Source organism: Trachypithecus francoisi, unplaced genomic scaffold (genome assembly GCF_009764315.1).
Source record: "Trachypithecus francoisi isolate TF-2019V2 unplaced genomic scaffold, Tfra_2.0 Lachesis_group8, whole genome shotgun sequence".
In the NCBI taxonomy this organism is placed as follows: domain Eukaryota; kingdom Metazoa; phylum Chordata; class Mammalia; order Primates; family Cercopithecidae; genus Trachypithecus; species Trachypithecus francoisi.
In genome coordinates, this window is record NW_022681473.1 from 7770012 (window position 1) to 7789299 (window position 19288).

At 46.6% G+C, this 19288-nt stretch overlaps 1 protein-coding gene across 1 annotated transcript; it reads left to right on the forward strand.

Moving 5' to 3' along the window:
- Positions 1–15313: 15313 nt before the first annotated feature.
- Positions 15314–19101, forward strand: MRPL11 (mitochondrial ribosomal protein L11). Its single transcript, XM_033205705.1, has 5 exons — positions 15314–15547; positions 15920–16015; positions 16735–16828; positions 16913–17072; positions 18055–19101. Exons 1-5 carry the CDS (start codon positions 15425–15427, stop codon positions 18158–18160), a joined length of 579 nt encoding a protein of 192 aa, XP_033061596.1. The 5' UTR covers positions 15314–15424; the 3' UTR covers positions 18161–19101.
- The last annotated feature ends 187 nt before the right edge of the window (positions 19102–19288 follow it).

Sequence of the window (19288 nt, forward strand, 5' to 3'; positions counted from 1 at the left end):
GACACAAGGTGCCTAGAAATTGTCAACTCTAGCAAGACACAAGTTGGCAGTTCTTTGATTAAGACTTCAAGGCCTGAGGATAATAATCCATGACTCTTGGCTCCACCTTCTGGGCTCTTAATTATACTTCCAGAGTCATCTTTCCTGTTCCATAAAAGGTAGCTTGTGTTTGCAGCTGAGTAATTTTTCTTGGCCTGCACCCTGTCTATAGAAGTTTGGGGGTTCAAATGCTGCTTTTCCATTTCTGTTGTCTCTGTCCTTTACAGTCCAAGTTGGCAGTGTTTCTGCCAATACAATTCTCTTAAAAACTGTGTAGATTTCTATGGACCTTATTCACTTCATTAGACTATGCCCACAAATCTCTATGAGATAAGCCCCTCTACCTTGGGCTCATGCTGATAGACAAATCCTTTAATGTTTCTAGAAGCCCTTATTGTTTGAATGGTTCTATTGCCTTAGACCTGAGGTCTTAGGGAATTTACAGGCATACTCTTGGCCTCTTGGCTTCAACTTTATACCATGTTTTTCTGATGTGATCTTTTTCCAGAAGCCATTTGTTAATTTTAGCATTGCTTTTGACTGGAGAGGCTGGAGATTTTCTTCTTCTTGTTTGTTTTTTTGTTTGTTTGTTTGTTTGTTTTAGATGAGGTTTCACTCTTGTTGCCCAGGCTAGAGTATAATGGTGTGATGTCAGCTCACTGCAACCTCCACGTCCTGGATTCAAGTGATTCTCCTGCCTCAGCCTCCCAAGTAGCTAGGATTACCGGCATGCATCACCACACCTGGCTAATTTTGCATTTTTAGTAGAGATGGGGTTTCACTATGTTTTTGTGAGCCAGGGTCTTGCTCTGTCACCCAGGCTGGAATGCAATGGCATGGTCATCGGCTCACTGCAGCCTCAAATTCTTGGGCTCAAGCAATACTCCTACCTCAGCATCCTGAGTAACTGGGACCACAGGTGCATGCCACTGTGCCTGGCTCATTTTTATTTTTTGTAGAGGCAGTTTCTCTATGTTGCTAGGCTGGTCTTGAACTCCTGGGCTCAAGTAATTCTCCTGCCTTGGCCTCCCAAAGGGCTAGGATTATGGGTGTGAGCCACTGTGCTCAGCTGGCACCAAATCTGTCTTAGTTATTGCTGAGTAGCAAATTATCCAAATCTAAGCAGCTTAAAAAAATAAATGTTTAATCTCACATAGTTTCTAAGAATCAGGATCTTGAAAGCAGTTTAGCTGAGTGTTATGTGCAGTTCTATGCAAACCTACCCCCAAAGTCCAAGAAAGCTGAGAGGCTGAAGAAAGAGACTGACAAATTCCGTTTCTCAGAAAGAAACATTTAATGACTTAGAAACAGAAGGGATGTCTTAGGCGGCTGCAAGATAATAGATCCCCGCACCCACACTCCAGAAGGTATCCTTTCTCTTTTAGGGTAAAACATGTGCAGCTGGTCATGTCTTCAGACTTTTTTTTGCCAAGATCCATGACCACTGGTGGGTTTAGATAAGCATCTTTATGAGGGGCTTTCTATGCTACAAGGCATTGTTTAAAGAGCTTACTGCAGAACACATTGGTATGTGGGGGTCAAACATCAGTCACCACAGGAGTTTCACTTCCAGATGGTGTCATAGTTGCCATGAAATACACTGTTTTCCTATGCTGGGACCTGGCTTCTGGCTCAAGTTTCTCATGGGGTTGCAGTTAAGAGACAGGGTTTCACCGTGTTAGCCAGGATGGTCTCAATTTCCTGACCTTGTGATCCGCCCACCTCGGCCTCCCAAAGTGCTGGGATTACAGGCGTGAGCCACCGTGCCTGGCCACATGGCATATGTTAAACACTCTCTAAAAGTCAACCACTATTAGCATCCGTTCAGACTTCATCATTTCTTGGCTGGGCACTCAGGAGAGCCCCCTTGACGGCCTCTCTGTCTCCATTCTTGCCCCCCAATCTGTCCTCTCCAACTGAGCCAGTGTCAAGCCCCTGTTTACATCTTGTCAATGGCACCTGCATCTTCTTTGCCGAGGGTGGGTCTTGGTCCATCTGAGATACTGATTAAAGTGCAGCTTTCTGGGATGTCCCCTCCAAGGATCCCTGCATTTGTCACAATGTCCCAGGCAATCTTGCAGTGCAGTGACACTTGAGATTCACCCCTCTGCAAGCTAGTCTACATTCATTGGTGCAGGATTCAAGGCCCTTCAGATCTAGCCCCTGCCAACCTTTCCAGCCTGATACTCCCTACCTCACACCATACCCTCCACTGACGCCACAGCACATGCACCTCCTTCCTGCCCCACACTATCCTGTACCTCTGCTGTTCCCTCTGCTTCCCTGTCCCCAGACTGGGGAACATGCCTATTAGGGGCCAAATTGTATCTCCCTGACCCCTGCAAATTCATATGTTGAAGCCCTGGCTCCTCAGTACCTCAGAATGTCACTGTATTTGGAGACAGTGCCTTTAAAGAGGTGATTTAACTTAACATGAGGCCAATTAGGGTGGGTTCTGATCCAATCTGATTAATGTTCTTATCAGAAGATGAAATTTGGATACACAGAGGCACCAGAGCAGAAGGAAGGCCTTGTGAAGACACAGGGAGAATGTGGCCATCTTCGAGTTAAGGTAAGAGGCCCCTGAAGAAAGCAACTCCGCCAACATCTTGCTTTTGGACTTTCAGCCCCCACAACTGTGAGAAAATAAACTTCTGTTGTTTCCGTGCCCAGGCCGTGGTATTTTGTTACAGCAATTAGCTGAGCTGATGCACAGAGAGCACCTCCCTGCAGGGCAGCAGCTGTGCCTGCCCCTCATAGAGAACTCACCATGTGGTTCTGCACCTAGTGCTCTACTCATGTATTTACCTCTCCTGTTAGGTCAAGGCTTTTTGCAAGGTAGGGTTGTGAGTTACCAGCGAGTTATGAAATTGACTTCATGGGTTCAACCAGCATTTTTAATGAAATCATAGAATAGAATAGAAAATAGAGTACATCACATAGAGTAAAGATATGAACTGTCTCATGAAACTGGTATTTCCCTGTGTATATGTCACATATGTGCATCGGACCACAATGTAAAATGCATTTTTTTTTTTTTTTTTTACTAATACTCATGGCCAAGAAAGATAGAAAGCCAGTGCATAGCCCATATAACCCTCAAAGGTGATGTCACACCTTCTCATTTCTGTATGTCCAGTGGCTGACCTAGGACCTGGCATGCAGTAGGTCTTTGGGGAATATTTGTGGAACCAATGCAATGACCCTTGCCTATATGATCTTCTCTACTTCCCCCTTCATGACCCTAGTTGCAGCACCAAAATCTCTCACCTGGATGACAACAGCCTTCTAACAGGTCCCTGCTTCCATCTTGGCCTCTCTGTAGCCTTCCTTCAGCAGCCAAGAGTCATCTTCTACAGCGTAAGTTGCATCCCATCACTTACCTATTCCGGTGACTTCCTACTGGAGCCCAAGTAAAGTCCTAAGTCTTTACCTGCCCTCCGATGCCTGCTGTGATCTGCTTTTCCCATCCTCTCCAACTTCCTCTCCTTCCCCTGCCCCCTCCCTCATTCCCTCCAGCTGCACTGACCTCCTTGGTGGTCTCCAGAGCCAACCAGCCCATGCCTGCCTCAGGGGTCCACACACACTTATTTCTGCTTGGAAGGCCCTTCCCCCAAACAAGTCACTTGTCTTCCTTCTCTCAAGTCTAATGTCACTTCCTCAAAGAGGCCATCCCGAACTGTTCTAGTCAGTAAAATTCTATTTAGGAGGGATATTTCATAACATAGAAGACACTTGTTGATATGGTTTGTCTCTGTGTCACCACCCAAATCTCATGTTCAGTTGTAATCCCCAGTGTTGGGGATGGGGCCTAGTGGGAGGTGATTGGATCATGGGGGTGGATCCTCCTGAATAGTTTACCACCGTCCCTTTGGTGCTGTTCTCATGATAGAGTTCTCACGAGATCTGGTTGTTTGAAAGTGTGTAGCACCTACCTCATTTTTCTTTCTCCTGCTCTGTTTGTATAAGATATGCCAGCTTCCCCTTCACCCTTTCACCATGATTGTAAGTTTCCTAAGGCCTCCCCAGAAGCTGAGCAGGTACTGCCATGCTTTCATGCTTTCCTTCTCTTTCTTTCTTTCTTTCTTTCTTTCTTTCTTCTTTCTTTCTTTCTTTCTTTCTTTCATTCTTTCTTTTCTTTCTTTCTCTCTTTCTCTTTCTCTCTCTCTCTTTCTTTCTTTCCCTCCCTCCCTCCCTCTTTCCTTCTTATGTATGTATGTATGTATGTATGTATGTATGTATTTATTTATTTTTGATGGAGTTTTGCTCTTGTTGCCCAGGCTGGAGTTCAATGACATGATCTCAGCTCGCTGCAACCTCCGCCTCCCAGGTTCAGGTAGTTCTTCTGCCTCAGCCTCCCAAGTAGCTAGGATTACAGGCGCCCACCACCACACCCAGCTAATTTTGTATTTTCAGTAAAGATGGAGTTTCTCCATGTTAGCCAGGATGGTCTCGATCTCCTGACCTTGTAATCCACCCGTCTTGGTTTCCCAAAGTGCTGGCATGAGCCACCATGCCTGGTGGAGACCAAAGTTTTTATTATGCAGATGAAGCCTCCAGGTAGCAGTCTTCAGAGAACATAGATTGTAAGTTTTGCCTGTCAGACTGTTTTTCTCCTGGATCAGGAAAAAGATCTGGAAAAGGAAGGGGATTCTCTTTAGAATGTAGATTTCCCTCATGACAGGACTATTTCAATATATGGCAAAGAAACATAATTTGGAGCAAAATACTTTGATTTCTTTCAGGGCCTGCTATCTGTCATATGATGCTATACTAGAGTCAGGCTGGAATTTGGTATCCTCTTTCTACAAAGAGTCTGCTTTATCAGTCTTAAGATCTGTTTTTACTGGTGAGTTGTGCCTGAATTCCAAAAGGGAGAAGGGAATAATGAGGCATATCTGACTGTCACTTCCCATCAAGGTCTGAACTAGTCGTTCAGGTTAACTTTGGAATGCCCTTCGCTGAGAGGAGAGGTACATTCAGACGGTTGGGAGGCTTAGATTTTTTTTTTTTTTGAGATGGAGTCTTGCTCTGTCGCCCAGGCTGGAGTGCAGTGGCCGGATCTCAGCTCACTGCAAGCTCCACCTCCCGGGTTTACGCCATTCTCCTGCCTCAGCCTCCCGAGTAGCTGGGACTACAGGCGCCCGCCACCTCGCCCGGCTAGTTTTTTTGTATTTTTTTAGTAGAGACGGGGTTTCACCATGTTAGCCAGAATGGTCTTGATCTCCTGACCTCGTGATCCGCCCATCTCGGCCTCCCAAAGTGCTGGGATTACAGGCTTAGATTTTTATTTTTGGTTTACATTACTCGATGTGGAAGTGTTGAAATGTGGGGCCGTTAAGAGATGATAGGTTCTGCCCTATGGATGGATTAATCCATTTAAAAATTAATGGATTAACGACTTAATGAATTAGTGGATTATCACATGAGTGGGATTGGTTAAGAAGAGTCAGCCGGGCACAGTGGCTCACACCTGTAATTCCAATATTTTGGGAGGCTGAGGCGAGTGGATCACCTGAGATCAGGAATTTGAGACCAGCCTGGCCAACATGGCAAAACCCAGGCATGGTGGCAGGCGCCTGTAATCCCAGCTACTCAGGAGGCTGAGGCAGGAGAATCACTTGAACTCAGGAGGCAGAGGTTGCAGTGAGCCAAGATCACACCATCGCACTCCAGCCTGAGGGACAGAGTGAGACTCTGTCTCGAAAAACAAAAGAAGAGGCAGAGAGACGTGAGCTAGACACTCAACCCTCTGGCCATGTGATAGCCTGCATCACCTCAGGACTCTGCAGAGAGTTCTCATCAGCAAGAGGGCTCTCACCAGTTGTGCCCTCTCAACTTTGGACTTCCCAGCATCCAGAACTGTAAGAAATAAATTTTATTTATTATATTCAGTTTTAGGTATTCTGTTATAAGCAATAGCAAAAAGATTGTTATAAGCAACTGAAAACAGATTAAGACAGTGCTCAAGGTAAAATACCAATACACAACATACAATTTTTTTTTTTTTTTGAGACAGAGCGCTCTGTCACCCAGGCTGGAGTGCAGTGGCACGATCTTGGCTCACTGCAAGCTCCACCTCCCGGGTTCACACCATTCTCCTGCCTCAGCCTCCTGAGTAGCTAGGACTACAGGCACCCGCCACCACGCCCAGCTAATTTTTTGTGTTTTTAGTAGAGACGGGGTTTCACCATGTTAGCCAGGATGGTCTCAATCTCCTGACCCCATGATCTGCCCCCCTCAGCTGCCCAAAGTGCGGGGATTACAGGCATGAGCACCGCACCAGGCCAGAACACACAAATTTTGTATACAGTGGGATTACAATTGTGTTTCAGTTTCCTCATCTGTAAGTGGGAATAGAAATAGTAGTCTGGAAGCGGTGGCTCACGTCTGTAATCCTAGTGCTTTGGGAGACTGAGGCTGGCAGATTGCCTGAGCTCAAGAGTTCAAGACAAGCCTGGGCAACGTGGTGAACCCCGTCTCTACTAAAATACAGACAATTAGCCTGGTGTGATGTCGTGCACCTGTCGTGCCAGCCACTCGGGAGGCTGAGGCAGGAGAACTGCTTGAACCCAGGAGACAGAGGTTGCAATGAGCCTAGATTGCGCCACTGCACTCCAGCCTGGGCGACAGAGTAAGACTCCATCTCCAAAAACACAGAAATAGTACCTACACTTCTTAGAATAGTGATGAAGTTTAAATGAATTACTGTTCATAATACAAACATTAGCCGGGTGTGATGATACGTGCCTGTAGTCCCAGCTACTCAGGAGGCTGAGGCAGGAGAATCGCTTGAACCTGGGAGGTGGAGGTTGCAGTGAGTCAAGATCAAGCCATTGTACTCCAGCCTGCATGACAGAGTGAGACTCCATCTGAACAAAATAATTACTGTTCAGAGACACAGTTCATACTGCACAAGCCTTGGTTAAATAAAATAAATTCTGTCTTCTAAATAGCGCATGAATGGGTACCCCTCCTCTTCCCTGGTCCAAGTCACCATTATCTCTCTACCCTATTCCTTCTTTGGCCTAATGGATTTCCTTGCATCCACCATTATGCTCCTCCAGTGCCTCCTACCTACTCAAGCTCAGGTGACCTTTTCAAAATGCAAATATGATGCACATGCTTAACACCCTTCAATGACTCCCTATTGCACAGTCCACACGCCTTAATAGGACTGACAAGGCCTGAATGATTTGGCCCCTACCCACCTGTCCAGCCTCATCTTTACTATTGCCACTGAACCTCACACATGACCTCACTTTGACTTCACATATTACTGAGGTACCCCGGGGAGTTGCTTCCTGGTAGTCTGTAAGAGCCAGAATAATCAAAACCATGTTTCCCTTGACCATAAGTGGAAATTGCACCCCATAGAGCAGATTGCCCCAGATTGCACACTTGGTTCTATAGCCACCTGCTATGCCAGTCAACTTCCTGATTCTGTCAGAAATGTTTGAACCAGAGTGACTCCATCTTGAATAGAGTCTGGGTAAAATGAAGATGAGACTTTCAGAGCTGCATTCCCAGGGGAGCAGGTATTCTTAGTCACAGGATAAGATAGGAGATCAGCAGGCTGACATCACAAGATATAGGTCACAAAGACCCTGTTGATAAAACAAGATGTGGGGGGAAAAAAGCCCCAAACCCAGTATCAAGCTGGCAATGAAAGCAAACTCTAATTGTCCTCACTGCTGAAAATACGATAAATATAATGCATTAGAATGCTAAAAGACACTCCCACCAGTGCTATTACAGTTTACAAGTGCCATGTCAATGTTTGGAAGTTACACTATATGGTCTAAAAAGGGGAGGATCCCTCAGTCCTAGAAATCTCCACCCCTTTCCCAGTGTGAACTCCAAAGTATCCAAGACAGGTGTCAGCCAATTTAGATGGTTTTATTTTGCCAAGGTTAAGGATGCACCCATGACACAGCCTCAGGAGGTCCTGTCAACACGTGCTCAAGTTGTTCAGGGTACAACTTGCTTTTATACCTTTTAGACATAATACATGTGAATACATGTAAGAGGCTGGGTGCAGTGGCTCATGCCTGTAATCCCAGCACTTTGGGAGGCCAAGGCAGGCAGATCACCTGAGGTCAGGAGTTCAAGACCAGCCTGGCCAACATGGTGAAACTCTGTCTCTACTAAAAATATAAAACTCTGTTTCTGCTAAAAATATAAAATATTAACTCTGTCTCTACTAAAAATACAAAAATTAGCTGGACACAGTGGTGCATGTCTGTAATCCCAACTACTTGGGAGGCTGAGGCATGAAGATCACTTGAACCTTGGAGGCAGTGGTTGCAGTGAGCTGAGATTGTGCCACTGTACCCCAGCCTGGGTGACAGAAAGAGATTCCATCTCAAAAAAAAAAACAAAAATACATGTAAGGTGTATATTCAGGTATTCTGTTATAAGCAACAGAAAGGTGGGAAAACTTGAAGTGGGAGAATTTGAAGTGACCTGGAAAGGTAGGACAACTTGAAGTGAGGGCTTCCAGATTACAGGTAGATTTACAAATTTTCTGATTGGCAATTGGTTGAAAGAGTGAAGTTATTATCTAAAGACCTGGCATCAACAGAAAGAAATGTATGGGTTATCACAATAAGGGGTTGTGGAGACCAGAGTTTTATGATGCATATGAAGTCTCCAGGTAGCAGGCTTCAGAGAAAATAGACTGCAGATGTTTCTTATCAGACTTAAGGTCTGTGTTGATGTTAATGCTGGTTGGTTTTTCCTGAATTCCAAAAGGGAAGAGGGTATAATGAGGTATGTCCAACCCCCAATTCTTACCATGGCCTAGTTTTTCAGGTTAACTTTGGAATGCCCTCGGCTGACAGGAGGGGTCGATTTAGATGGTTGGGGGGGGCCTTAGAATTTTATTTTTAGTTTACACCAGAAAACTAATAAATAATCCACCCCTTGTTTAGCATATAATTAAGAAATCACCATAGGTATACTAAGTCAAGCAGCCCATGCCACTGCTCTACTTATAGAGTAGCTACCCTTTTATTCCTTTACTTTATTAATAAACTTGTTTTTAGGCCAGGTGCAGTGGCTCACACCTGTAATCCCATTGGGAGGCCAAGGTGTGTGGATCACCTGAGGTCAGGAGTTTGAGACCAGCCTGGTCAACATGGTGAAACCCCGTTACTAAAAATACAAAAATTAGCCAGGTGTGGTGGTGGACACCTGTAATCCCAGCTACTCAGTAAGCTGAGGCAGGAGAACTGCTTGAAACTGGGAGGCAGAGCTTGCAGTGAGCTAAGATCATGCCACTGCACTCCAGTCTGGGCAACAGAGTGAGACCCCATCTCTAAAATAAAATAAAATAAAAATAAAACAAACTTGCTTTTACTTTCCTCTATTGGCTTGCTCTTAAATTTCTTCCTGCATGAGGCCAAAAACCCATGTGGCCTCCTAGGCCAAGCCCCAAGTTTGGGGTTTGCCTTGTGACAATTCCTTCAGGAGGGATTTATTGCACTGTGGGCACACAGAGCTAAATCAGACCCAGCCTTGCTTCCTCTGGGCAAGGCTGTCTTCTTTTTGTTTGTTTGTTTGTTTGTGTGTTTTGTTTGTTTCTGAGACAGAGTCTCGCTCTGTCGCCCAGGCTGGAGTGCAGTGGCGCAATCTTGGCTCACTGCAAGCTCCGCCTCCCGGGTTCACGCCATTTTCCTGCCTCAGCCTCCCAAGTAGCTGGGACTACAGGCACCTGCCACCACGCCGGGCTAATTTTTTGTATTTTTAGTAGAGATTGGGTTTAGTTGTGTTAGCCAGGATGATCTCAATCTCCTGACCTTGTGATCCGCCCACCTCAGCCTCCCAAAGTGCTGGGATTACAGGCATGAGCCACTGTGCCCGGCCTGGGCCAGGCTGTCTTCTAAGTGCTTTACCTGAATTAACTAATTTCCTGCCAGATAGGTACTGTTTTTCTTTTTTTTAGATGAAGTCTCACTTTGTCATCAGACTGGAGTGCAGTGGCTCGATCTCAGCTCACTGCAACCTCTGCCTCCCAGGTTCTGCTGGCTTAGCCTCCTCGGGAGGCTGGGACTACAGGTGCGTGCCACCATGCCTAGCTAATTTTTGTATTTTTTTTTAGTAGAGACGGTGTTTTGCTATGTTGGCCAGAATAGTCTTGATCTCTTAACCTCGTGATCCACCCACCTTGGCTTCCCAAAGTGCTGAGATTACAGGCGTGAGCCACTGCACCCAGCCCAGATATTATTGGTTCCATTTTACTAGTAGGGAAAGTGAAGCACAGGGAGGTTAATTACCTTGCTCAAGGCTTTGTAGCTTGGCTCCAGAGCTGTGGTAAGGTTAACAAGCCTGAGTGCTATAAAGGCCTTGATGGGCTTCAGAGGTAGAAACAATCATATTTAATTAGTGGGAGTCCAACAAGTATTCCTAATAAATAATTTATATGTGCCTCACAGTTTCCAGGGTGGTTTTATGTGGATTCTTTCATTTTACTAGATGAGGCATATTAATGGAAAAACCAAACTCTGTAAAACATTTTAAAGAGGTTTATTCTCTGCCAATATGGGTGAATATAGCCTGGGGAACAGTCTCAAGATGTTCTGAGGAAGTGTGCCCAAGGTGGTTGGGTTACAGTTTGGTTTTATATGTTTTAAGGAGTTAGGAGTTATAAGCAAAGACAATAAATCAATACATGGAAGGGATACCTTGGTTTGTGAGAAAACATTTTAAATGGTTCATTTTCAAGGCATAATAAATCTAAGCTCTGAGAGCCAGCCTGCGAATGTAACAAACTGCATGGCTCATTCACCAAAAAGGTCATAATAAGCAAACAGAATGTAGAGGATGGGTCAGCCCATAAAAGGGAAGAAAATCTTGGGAAATTGAAACTTAAGCAGGGAAGGTCACCAGTGTATAACCTTACAAGGGGGATGATGAAACTTAGACAATGTCTGGGATGATTGTAACCCCATAGTACTCAACCAATGAGGAACTGGGGAAGGGAAGTGGGTGCTAGGAGATAAATTACCTGCTCTAGCTGCCCTAGGTATGCCTGCCTATCAGACACCCGATCTTGCAAGATGGCTATTAAATGTCTCACTTTCACTGTTCTTCATGCCTCTGAGTCCATTCTTCAGGTTTGGACAGGTGAACTTGCTTCTCACAAATCTGGGGGCTCATCCGGGATCTCTGTGCCTGTGTGGAGTGGGACTCTGGGAGAGAGGGGAGATGCATCCACCTGATTTAGGTGGCCCACTCTTTCTGGGCATCCGGCTCCCCACAGACGCCCTAGACAAACCTGAGACTGTTATTCAGGAGGCAGTAGAGGTAACATAGGGAGAAAAGCAGGCACCATGGCAACCAGGCAACCTCGTACATGACCCAAGATCAGAAAACTGGAGAGCCAAGGACAGAAAATTGGATTATAAGTACTGCATTGGTGGTTGGGCACTTTTGGAGGTCGAGTGTGTTTGAGAAGTATCTTCGATACGAAGTGAGTGTGGAGTCCCAATCCATGGTCCCCTTCTCCTGCAAGGGAAACAGCTGGAGACAGATGAAGCAATTCTTGGGGTATGCAAGAAACTTCCAGTGGGGGGGTTGAGTAAACAGAGAAAAGCTCCAACACAGAGACTGACCAAAAGTGGGAAATAGGAATTCTAGGCCTAGGGGAAAAAGGAAAGAGGGAGCCAAAGAAACTTCCCCTGACATTCCCCCAGATAGTCCTTTGTGGAGAATGTTGTAGGTTTGGAGTAATAACCCTCGAACCAGGGACAGGGAAAAGCAAAAGATGATAAAGTATTGTTCTTTTATCTGGCCCAAAGACCCTATTCGTAAGCCTTTGGTCTTTTGGCTTCCTGGGAGTGGTGGCAAACACCTGTGGTCCCAGCTACTTGGGAGGCTGAGGCAGGAGAATCTCTCGAACCCAGGGGGCAGAGGTTGCAGTGAGCTGAGATCGCGCCATTGCACTCCAGCCTGGAAGACAAAGCAAGACCCCGTCTCAAAAAAAAAAAAAGAAGAAGAAGAAGAAGGAGGAGGAGGAGGAGGAGGAGGAGGAGAGGAGGAGGAGGAGGAACAAGAAGAAGAAGAAGAAGAAGAAGAAGAAAAGAAGAAGAAGAAGAAGAAGAAGAAGAAGAAGAAGAAGAAGAAAGAGAGAAGAAGGAAGAAGAAGAAGGAGAAGGAGAAGAAGAAGAAGAAGGAGGAGGAGGAGGAAGAGGAGGAGGAGGAACAAGAAGAAGAAGAAGAAGAGGAGGAAGAGGAGGAGGAGGAAGGGTACAATAAAAGTTGTTTGTTTTGAGACAGGGTCTCACTCTGTAACCCGGGGGGGAATGCCATGCTGCACTCATAGCTCACTATAACCTCGAACTTCCAGGCTCAAGCAGTCCTCCCACCTTGGCCTCCCAAGTAGCTTGGACTACAGGTGTGACACCACATTGTGGGACACCGCCCCCAATATTTCAATGTAGGTTCTTTCTATTTTCCATAAGTGTCAGCTGGCTGAGAAATAAAGAGAGACAGTAAAAAGAGAGGAATTTTACAACTGGGCTGCTGGGAGTAACATCACATATCGGTAGGACCATGATGCCCACCTGAATCTCAGACCAGCAAGTTTTTATTAAGGGTTTCAAAAGGGGAAAGGGTGTAAGAACAGGGAGTAGGTACAAAGATCACATGCTTCAAAGGGCAAAAAGCAGAACTACTAATAAGGGTCTAACAAAGATCACAGCAAGGAGCAAAAACAGAACCACTGATAAGGGTCTATGTTCAGTGGTGCACGTATTGTCTTGATAAACATCTTAAACAAAAGAAAACAGGGTTTGAGAGCAGAGAACCAGTCTGACCACAAATTTACCAGGGCGGAGTTTTTCCCCACCCCAGTAAGCCTGAGGGCACTGCAGGAGATGAGGGTATATCTCCATCCTTATCTCAACCACATAAGACAGACATTCCCAGACCAGCCGTTTATAGACCTCCCCCCAGGAATGCATTCCTTTCCCAGGGTATATTAATATTCCTTGCTAGGAAAATAATTTAGCCATCTCTATCCTACTTGCACGTCCGTTTATAGGCTCTCTGTAAGAAGAAAAATATGGCTGTTTTTGCCCGACCCCACAGGCAGTCAGACCTTATGGTTGTCTTCCCTTGTTTCCTAAAAATCACGGTTATTCTGTTCTTTTTCAAGATGCACTGATTTCATGTTGTTCAAACACACGTTTTACAATCAATTTGTACAGTTATCACAGTGGTCCTGATGTACATCCTCAGTTTACGAAGATAACAGGATTAAGAGATTAAAGTAAAGACAGGCATAAGAAATTATAAAAGTATTATTTTGGAACTGATAAATATCCATGAAATCTTCACAATTTATGTTCCTCTGCCGCGGCTCCAGCTGGTCCCTCCGATCGGCATCCCTGACTTCCCGCAACACCACCACACCCAGCTAATTTTTTATTTTATTTTATTTTTTTGGTTAGAGACGGAGGTCTCAATATGTTGTCAGGAGTGGTTTCAAACTCCTGGGCTCAAGTAATCCTCCCACCTCAGCCAAATTGCTGGGATTACAGGCATGAGCCACCGCTCCCAGCTTACAATAAAAGCATTTGCCTCATGCCATTGTGAGGATTAAATAACAATGCACTTGTGCTTAGCACAGTGCCTGACATAGAGCACGTGCTCAGAAAACAAGTTAAATGATACGCCAAGCAAGGTGTCAGAGCCCTGGAATGGGGAAATGTTTGACTTGTGGGTTGGTAGAAGGATTTACCGACAACAGTATAGGTTTGAAAAGGAAAGGTTTTTTTTTTGTTTATTTGTTTTTGTTTTTGAGACGGAGTTTCACTCTTGTTGCCTAGGCTGCAGTGCAATGGTGCCATCTTGCCTCACTGTAACCTCTGCCTCCCGGGTTCAAGTGATTATCCTGCCTCTGGCTCCTGAGTAGCTGGGATTACAGGCATGAACCACCATGCCTGGCTAATTTTGTATTTTTAGTAGAGACGGGGTTTCTCCATGTTGGTTAGGCTACTCTTGAACTCCCTACCTCAGGTGATCCACCCACCTCGGCTTCCCAAAGTGCTGGGATTACATGTGTGAGCCACTGTGCCCGGCTGGAAAGTTTTATTAGAAAGAAAGAACGCTGCAGAGGAGTGCAGAGGGACGCCTCAGCAAGAAAGAACTGACCATGCTGGCGGATTTTCCTTAGGGGTATTTATGGACCTTAAAGAGGAAGCTTGAGGGCAATTTGGACCACACTAGCCACGTAGGTCATGATAAATGATTACATTCATAGTAATTCTGGTGCCTTAATGTCAGCAAGGGTTGCAAAGTGAGTTTTGGCATGACATTCCCAAGTGTATAGAAATTCTAGTTGCTTATACATTTTAAGTTTAAAAGATTCCTGGAACCAGATGCCAACATTAGATACTAGGGTAGTTTAATTACTTTTAAATTCCTCAGATAAGGAGTTTTAGTCTCCAGGACCTGTTCAAAGGTCGCCAGGTGATTTTTGCTCTCCTCATGATACAATAAGATGCTGGCTTATTTGACTGGTCACAGATGATGCATCGAATGTTCTGGGTCTGTTAAGCCTCACAATAGCTCAGGTTTTATCTTAATTGTACAGATAATAATAGCACATGCTGACTAGGTGCCAGGCATTGTTTTAAGCATTTTGCTAACTTAGTCCTCACAGCAATCCTAAAAGGTAGGTGCTACATATTACAATACCTGCTGTACTGGGGAGGAGACAAAGCATAAGAAACTTGATTAAGTTCACAAGCAGTGGCGTGATCCTGGCTCACTGCCACCTCCAACTCCTGGGCTCAAGCGATCCTCCCGCCTTGGCCTCCCAAAGTGCTGGGATTACAGGCGTGAGCTACCGCGCCCAGCTCAGGGTCTACACTCTTAACTGTACTGCCTTTCAACAGCATGTGAGGAACAGAGAGAGGAGAGAGAGACTCCCATTACCAATCAGGAGCTCCAGGTGTATTTCAAACCCTAGGATTATCACCGTGTGCAGCAGATGGCGCCCTAGCGCGTAGCAATACGCCGGACCTATACACGGAGTCAAAACTACCATACCCACAATGCTATGGGGTATCAAAGTCCAACTCTACTGGTTAGCTGTCCGAGGTAGTGCCTGTGCGCGCTCCTGTGGGAAATTGTGTACTAAGGCCATTCGGGACCTTCCTTTATCTGCATAAGACAAGTTAAAAAGTGTTTTATCCTCCTCTTATCCTCCTTGTCTTACTAGTTGGCGAGCAATAGGGCTGAAACAAGGCTGCTGTTTGTTGGCCTCACCTGCGCTAGCCTAACGTGAGGACCCTTGACCTCTGGGCCAAGATGGTGGCGCCCAGAGCTTCGCTCTTGCTGCTGCCCTGAGGTGAACTGAAGCCAGCAGTCCCGCATCATGTCGAAGCTCGCCCGGGCCACCCGGGGCCTCAGGAAGCCCGAGGTCGGCGGTGTGATCCGGACCATCGTGCGGGCAGGCCTGGCCATGCCCGGGCCCCCACTAGGCCCAGTGCTGGGGCAGGTGCGGCCGTGGCGGGAACCCGACGTGGGGTTTGTCGAGGGTGGTGGAAGCTAGGACGCGGATGGAGGGCGCTGGCTCTGGAACTACCGGGGCCTCGGTTCAGAGCTCGGCTCTGCTTCTCACACGCTTTACGTCCTTGTGCTGGTTACAAGGGGTCTTCTGCCTGGGCTTCCTCATCCCATCCCAATGTGCTGTGATGAGGATAACGTGGGAAGATGCGTACAGATCTTCTGACTCACGGAGGGGTAGTTGAATCTGGGTAGAGATAGGAACACAGAGAAGTGAAGACGAAGGAGGGAATGGACGGCGCCTCCTGGGCGGTAGGAAGCCGTCCTCTCCCCCCACCACTAACCCCCTCTGCTTCCCTCACAGAGAGGTGTTTCCATCAACCAATTTTGCAAGGAGTTCAATGAGAGGACAAAGGACATCAAAGAAGGCATTCCTCTGCCTACCAAGATTTTTGTGAAGGTGGAGTCTGGACTCTGATCCCTGGTTTCTTTCTCCCTCTGTTCTTCCTCGGCCCTGGGGCTGCTCATCTGGGGTTTTCTCTGTTCCTGACTTGACTTCCTATTTCTGGGCTTCACTTTCCCCATTTAGGACTAGACCATATTTGTTTTGAACCAGTCCCATCTTGCCATGTTGCAGTTCCTCCCTTTGCCCCTCCATCTCACTGGGCCTTCCAGAGCAGAATTAGGGCAGGAATAGAGGGGACAGGGTTGTTTGCTGCAGATTTATTTTTTCTTTCTTTTTTTTTTTTTGAGATGGAGTTTTGCCCTTGTCGCCCAGGCTGGAGTGCAGTGGCACAATCTCGGCTCACTGCAACCTCCTTCTCCCGGTTTCAAGCAATTCTCTTGCCTCAGCCTCCTGAGTAGCTGGGATTACAGACGCCCGCCACCATGCCTGCTAATTTTTTGTATTTTTAGTAGAGATGGGGTTTCACCATGTTGGTCAGGCTGGTCTTGAACTCCTGTCCTCAGGTGATCCACCCACCTTTTCCTCCCAAAGTGCTGGGATTACAGGCATGAGCCACTGCACCTGGCCCAGATTTATTTTTTTCTTGTGATTCTGTGGTCTTTTTGAGGGATGCCATAGGAAAGTGAGATGAAGGAAGCAGGGACAGGACATTAGAAGTTCCCTGGGATGGGGCAGCAGGAAGAGAGAATCTCATATTTCTTTTTTCTGTTAAGCCTGACAGGACATTTGAAATCAAGATTGGACAGCCTACTGTTTCCTACTTCCTGAAGGCAGCAGCTGGGATTGAAAAGGGGGCCCGGCAAACAGGTGAGGGTCAGGGTAGGCGTCTGAGATTCTGGGGGCTCCAGAATCTCAGTAACACCTGAAGAGCCACTTGTTCCTTCCTTCTAGGGAAAGAGGTGGCAGGCCTGGTGACCTTGAAGCACGTGTATGAGATTGCCTGCATCAAAGCTCAGGATGAGGCATTCGCCCTGCAGGACGTACCCCTGTCCTCTGTTGTCCGCTCCATCATCGGGTCTGCCCGTTCTCTGGGCATTCGTGTGGTGAAGGCGTAAGTGTCCTGGCAGGTGCAGTGTGACGAGAGGGCCCAGAAAGTTCTGGACTCGGGCAGAGCTGAGAGGGCCCATTGCAGTGGGAAGGTCAGTTTTCAAGTCAAGGGACCCTAGATCTAGAGGATAGGGTGGGTGTGGGAGACCACATTCATTGATTTGGAATACTCTTATTGGGCACCTGTTGTGTATTAGACGTTGTTCTGCAAATTTTCTAAGAAATGGAAAGATCTCCATGAAGGATCCAAGTGGGAGAAGTTCAGTGTCACCCAGGTCTGTCATCCTAGACCTAGGCGAGTGGAGAATGGTATGAGGGAAGGACCAGTGGGGAAAGATTTTTGAGCTGTGTCAGGTTCATGCTTGCTCCTGAGGCAAACAGGAGACCCCCGTTATGGGGCTTCGGATGACTTCAGGAATTGTTTCATTGAAGTAAGGTGTTGGGTGGGAGAGTGTCTGGCCTAGACAATGGCCGGAACAGAGATAGCACTCAACCCTTTACGGGCTTCTTGCTGCTGTGTCACATCCCATGTCAAGGCTGACAATTGATTATTTCCCGAGAAGACTGGGGTTAAGCATGGAGCAGACACAGACTTGACTTTTCTCAAATCTTTTCTTTTACTGGGAAGGTGGAGATGGGTAAATCTGACCCCAGCCTTGGCACAGACATACATGCTCAGCCCCATGACTTCATTGTACAGCATATTTTGGGGCACAGAGTACCCCAGTTAATCTGGACTGGGGTCTGGCTGACGCCTCAAAGGATGAGTAGGGATTTAATAAGGGAACAAAAGATAGGGGTGTTGGGGGTTGGGAGATGGTGTCCCTGGAGAGCAAAGGTATAGAGGCTTGGAAGTCAGGGAGGGAGAAGGGGCCAGGCAAGCTGGGCTCTGAGACAGAGGCCCTTTTGAGCCCCTGCAAGACATGGGGTCCTGTGAGCTCCCACTGGTGACTAATCATGCACCAACCATCTGTCTTCACTTGTAGCCTCAGTTCAGAAGAGCTTGCAGCTTTTCAGAAGGAACGAGCCATCTTCCTGGCTGCTCAGAAGGAGGCAGATTTGGCTGCCCAGGAGGAAGCTGCCAAGAAGTGACCCTTGCCCCCCATCTCCCAGGTTTCAAACGAGGCAGCTGGGAAGGGGGCCAGTTGCAAAGGCTGTGCCCCAGGGGAGGAAGGAAGTCACACCAATATGATGATGGTTTTCGTGACTTTGAATGATATATTTTTGTACATCTAGCTGTATTGAGGCATCAGGCCTGAATAAACATCCTTTCTTACCCACTGTCATCTTCTGTCTTGGGACCTCAGGGAAGGGGACCAGTACTGGTGGTAGCCAACATGGGCAGAGATTAGGAAATTGGGGTCTTCATACTGCTTCTCAGATGTGCAAATTGAGGTTCAGCCAAGCAAAGTAACTTGCCCAGGTCCTTTTTTTTCTTTTAAGTTATAATTTTGTTTTATTGCCTGGGTTCTGAATTGGTGCCAGACGTAGGAATAGAACACAGGGCTTCTCATTTGAAACCCTTTGTTCTTCCCCTCCCCAGGGTGGGAACCGTGGGCGCTGGGGCTGGGGTGTATCGCTTGCTTCTTCCATCAAAAATCTCTTTTACCTCCTAATGACTTGCCACCTCAGCAGAAACTGGTCCCTGTGGAGGTCTCAGCTCAGCCCCAGGCAGGGTTACTACATGGAATGCCCAGATCCCAGGGGCTACTTCAGGCCCTTCTACTAAGCTCCTGACCCTGGCTCTGGGTCAGATGTTGGCTGAACATGAACTATTGTAGGGCTGACAGCTACAGACCACAGAAAGAGCAAAGCTTCAGCAGGTTCCTGCCTGATGCAGAGGTCCTCGGGAAGCCCTTGGCCTTTTATTTCCTCATTGTCCTTTCAGAGAAGAGAGCAGGAGTTGGGGGAGAAAGAAGTTTCATGTTTACTGAGCCTCTGTTATGTGCTAGACACTTCATTTTATACTGATGAAATATGGAAAGCATAAACACCTAAAAGAAAATAAAATCCTCATGTTATCCCACCACCCAGATGAGACTTCTGCCAATGTTTGTTGTGTATCTTTTCTGCTCTTTTTTTTCCTTGTGTATTTATGTATAATGCTTTTTGAAAAAGCAAACTGGGTTCATCCTCTATATGGCTGTACAATGCTGTATACTTTTACCTTGGCAACTATTTGGAACATTTAAGGTTATCTTTTTTTTTTTTTTGAGATGG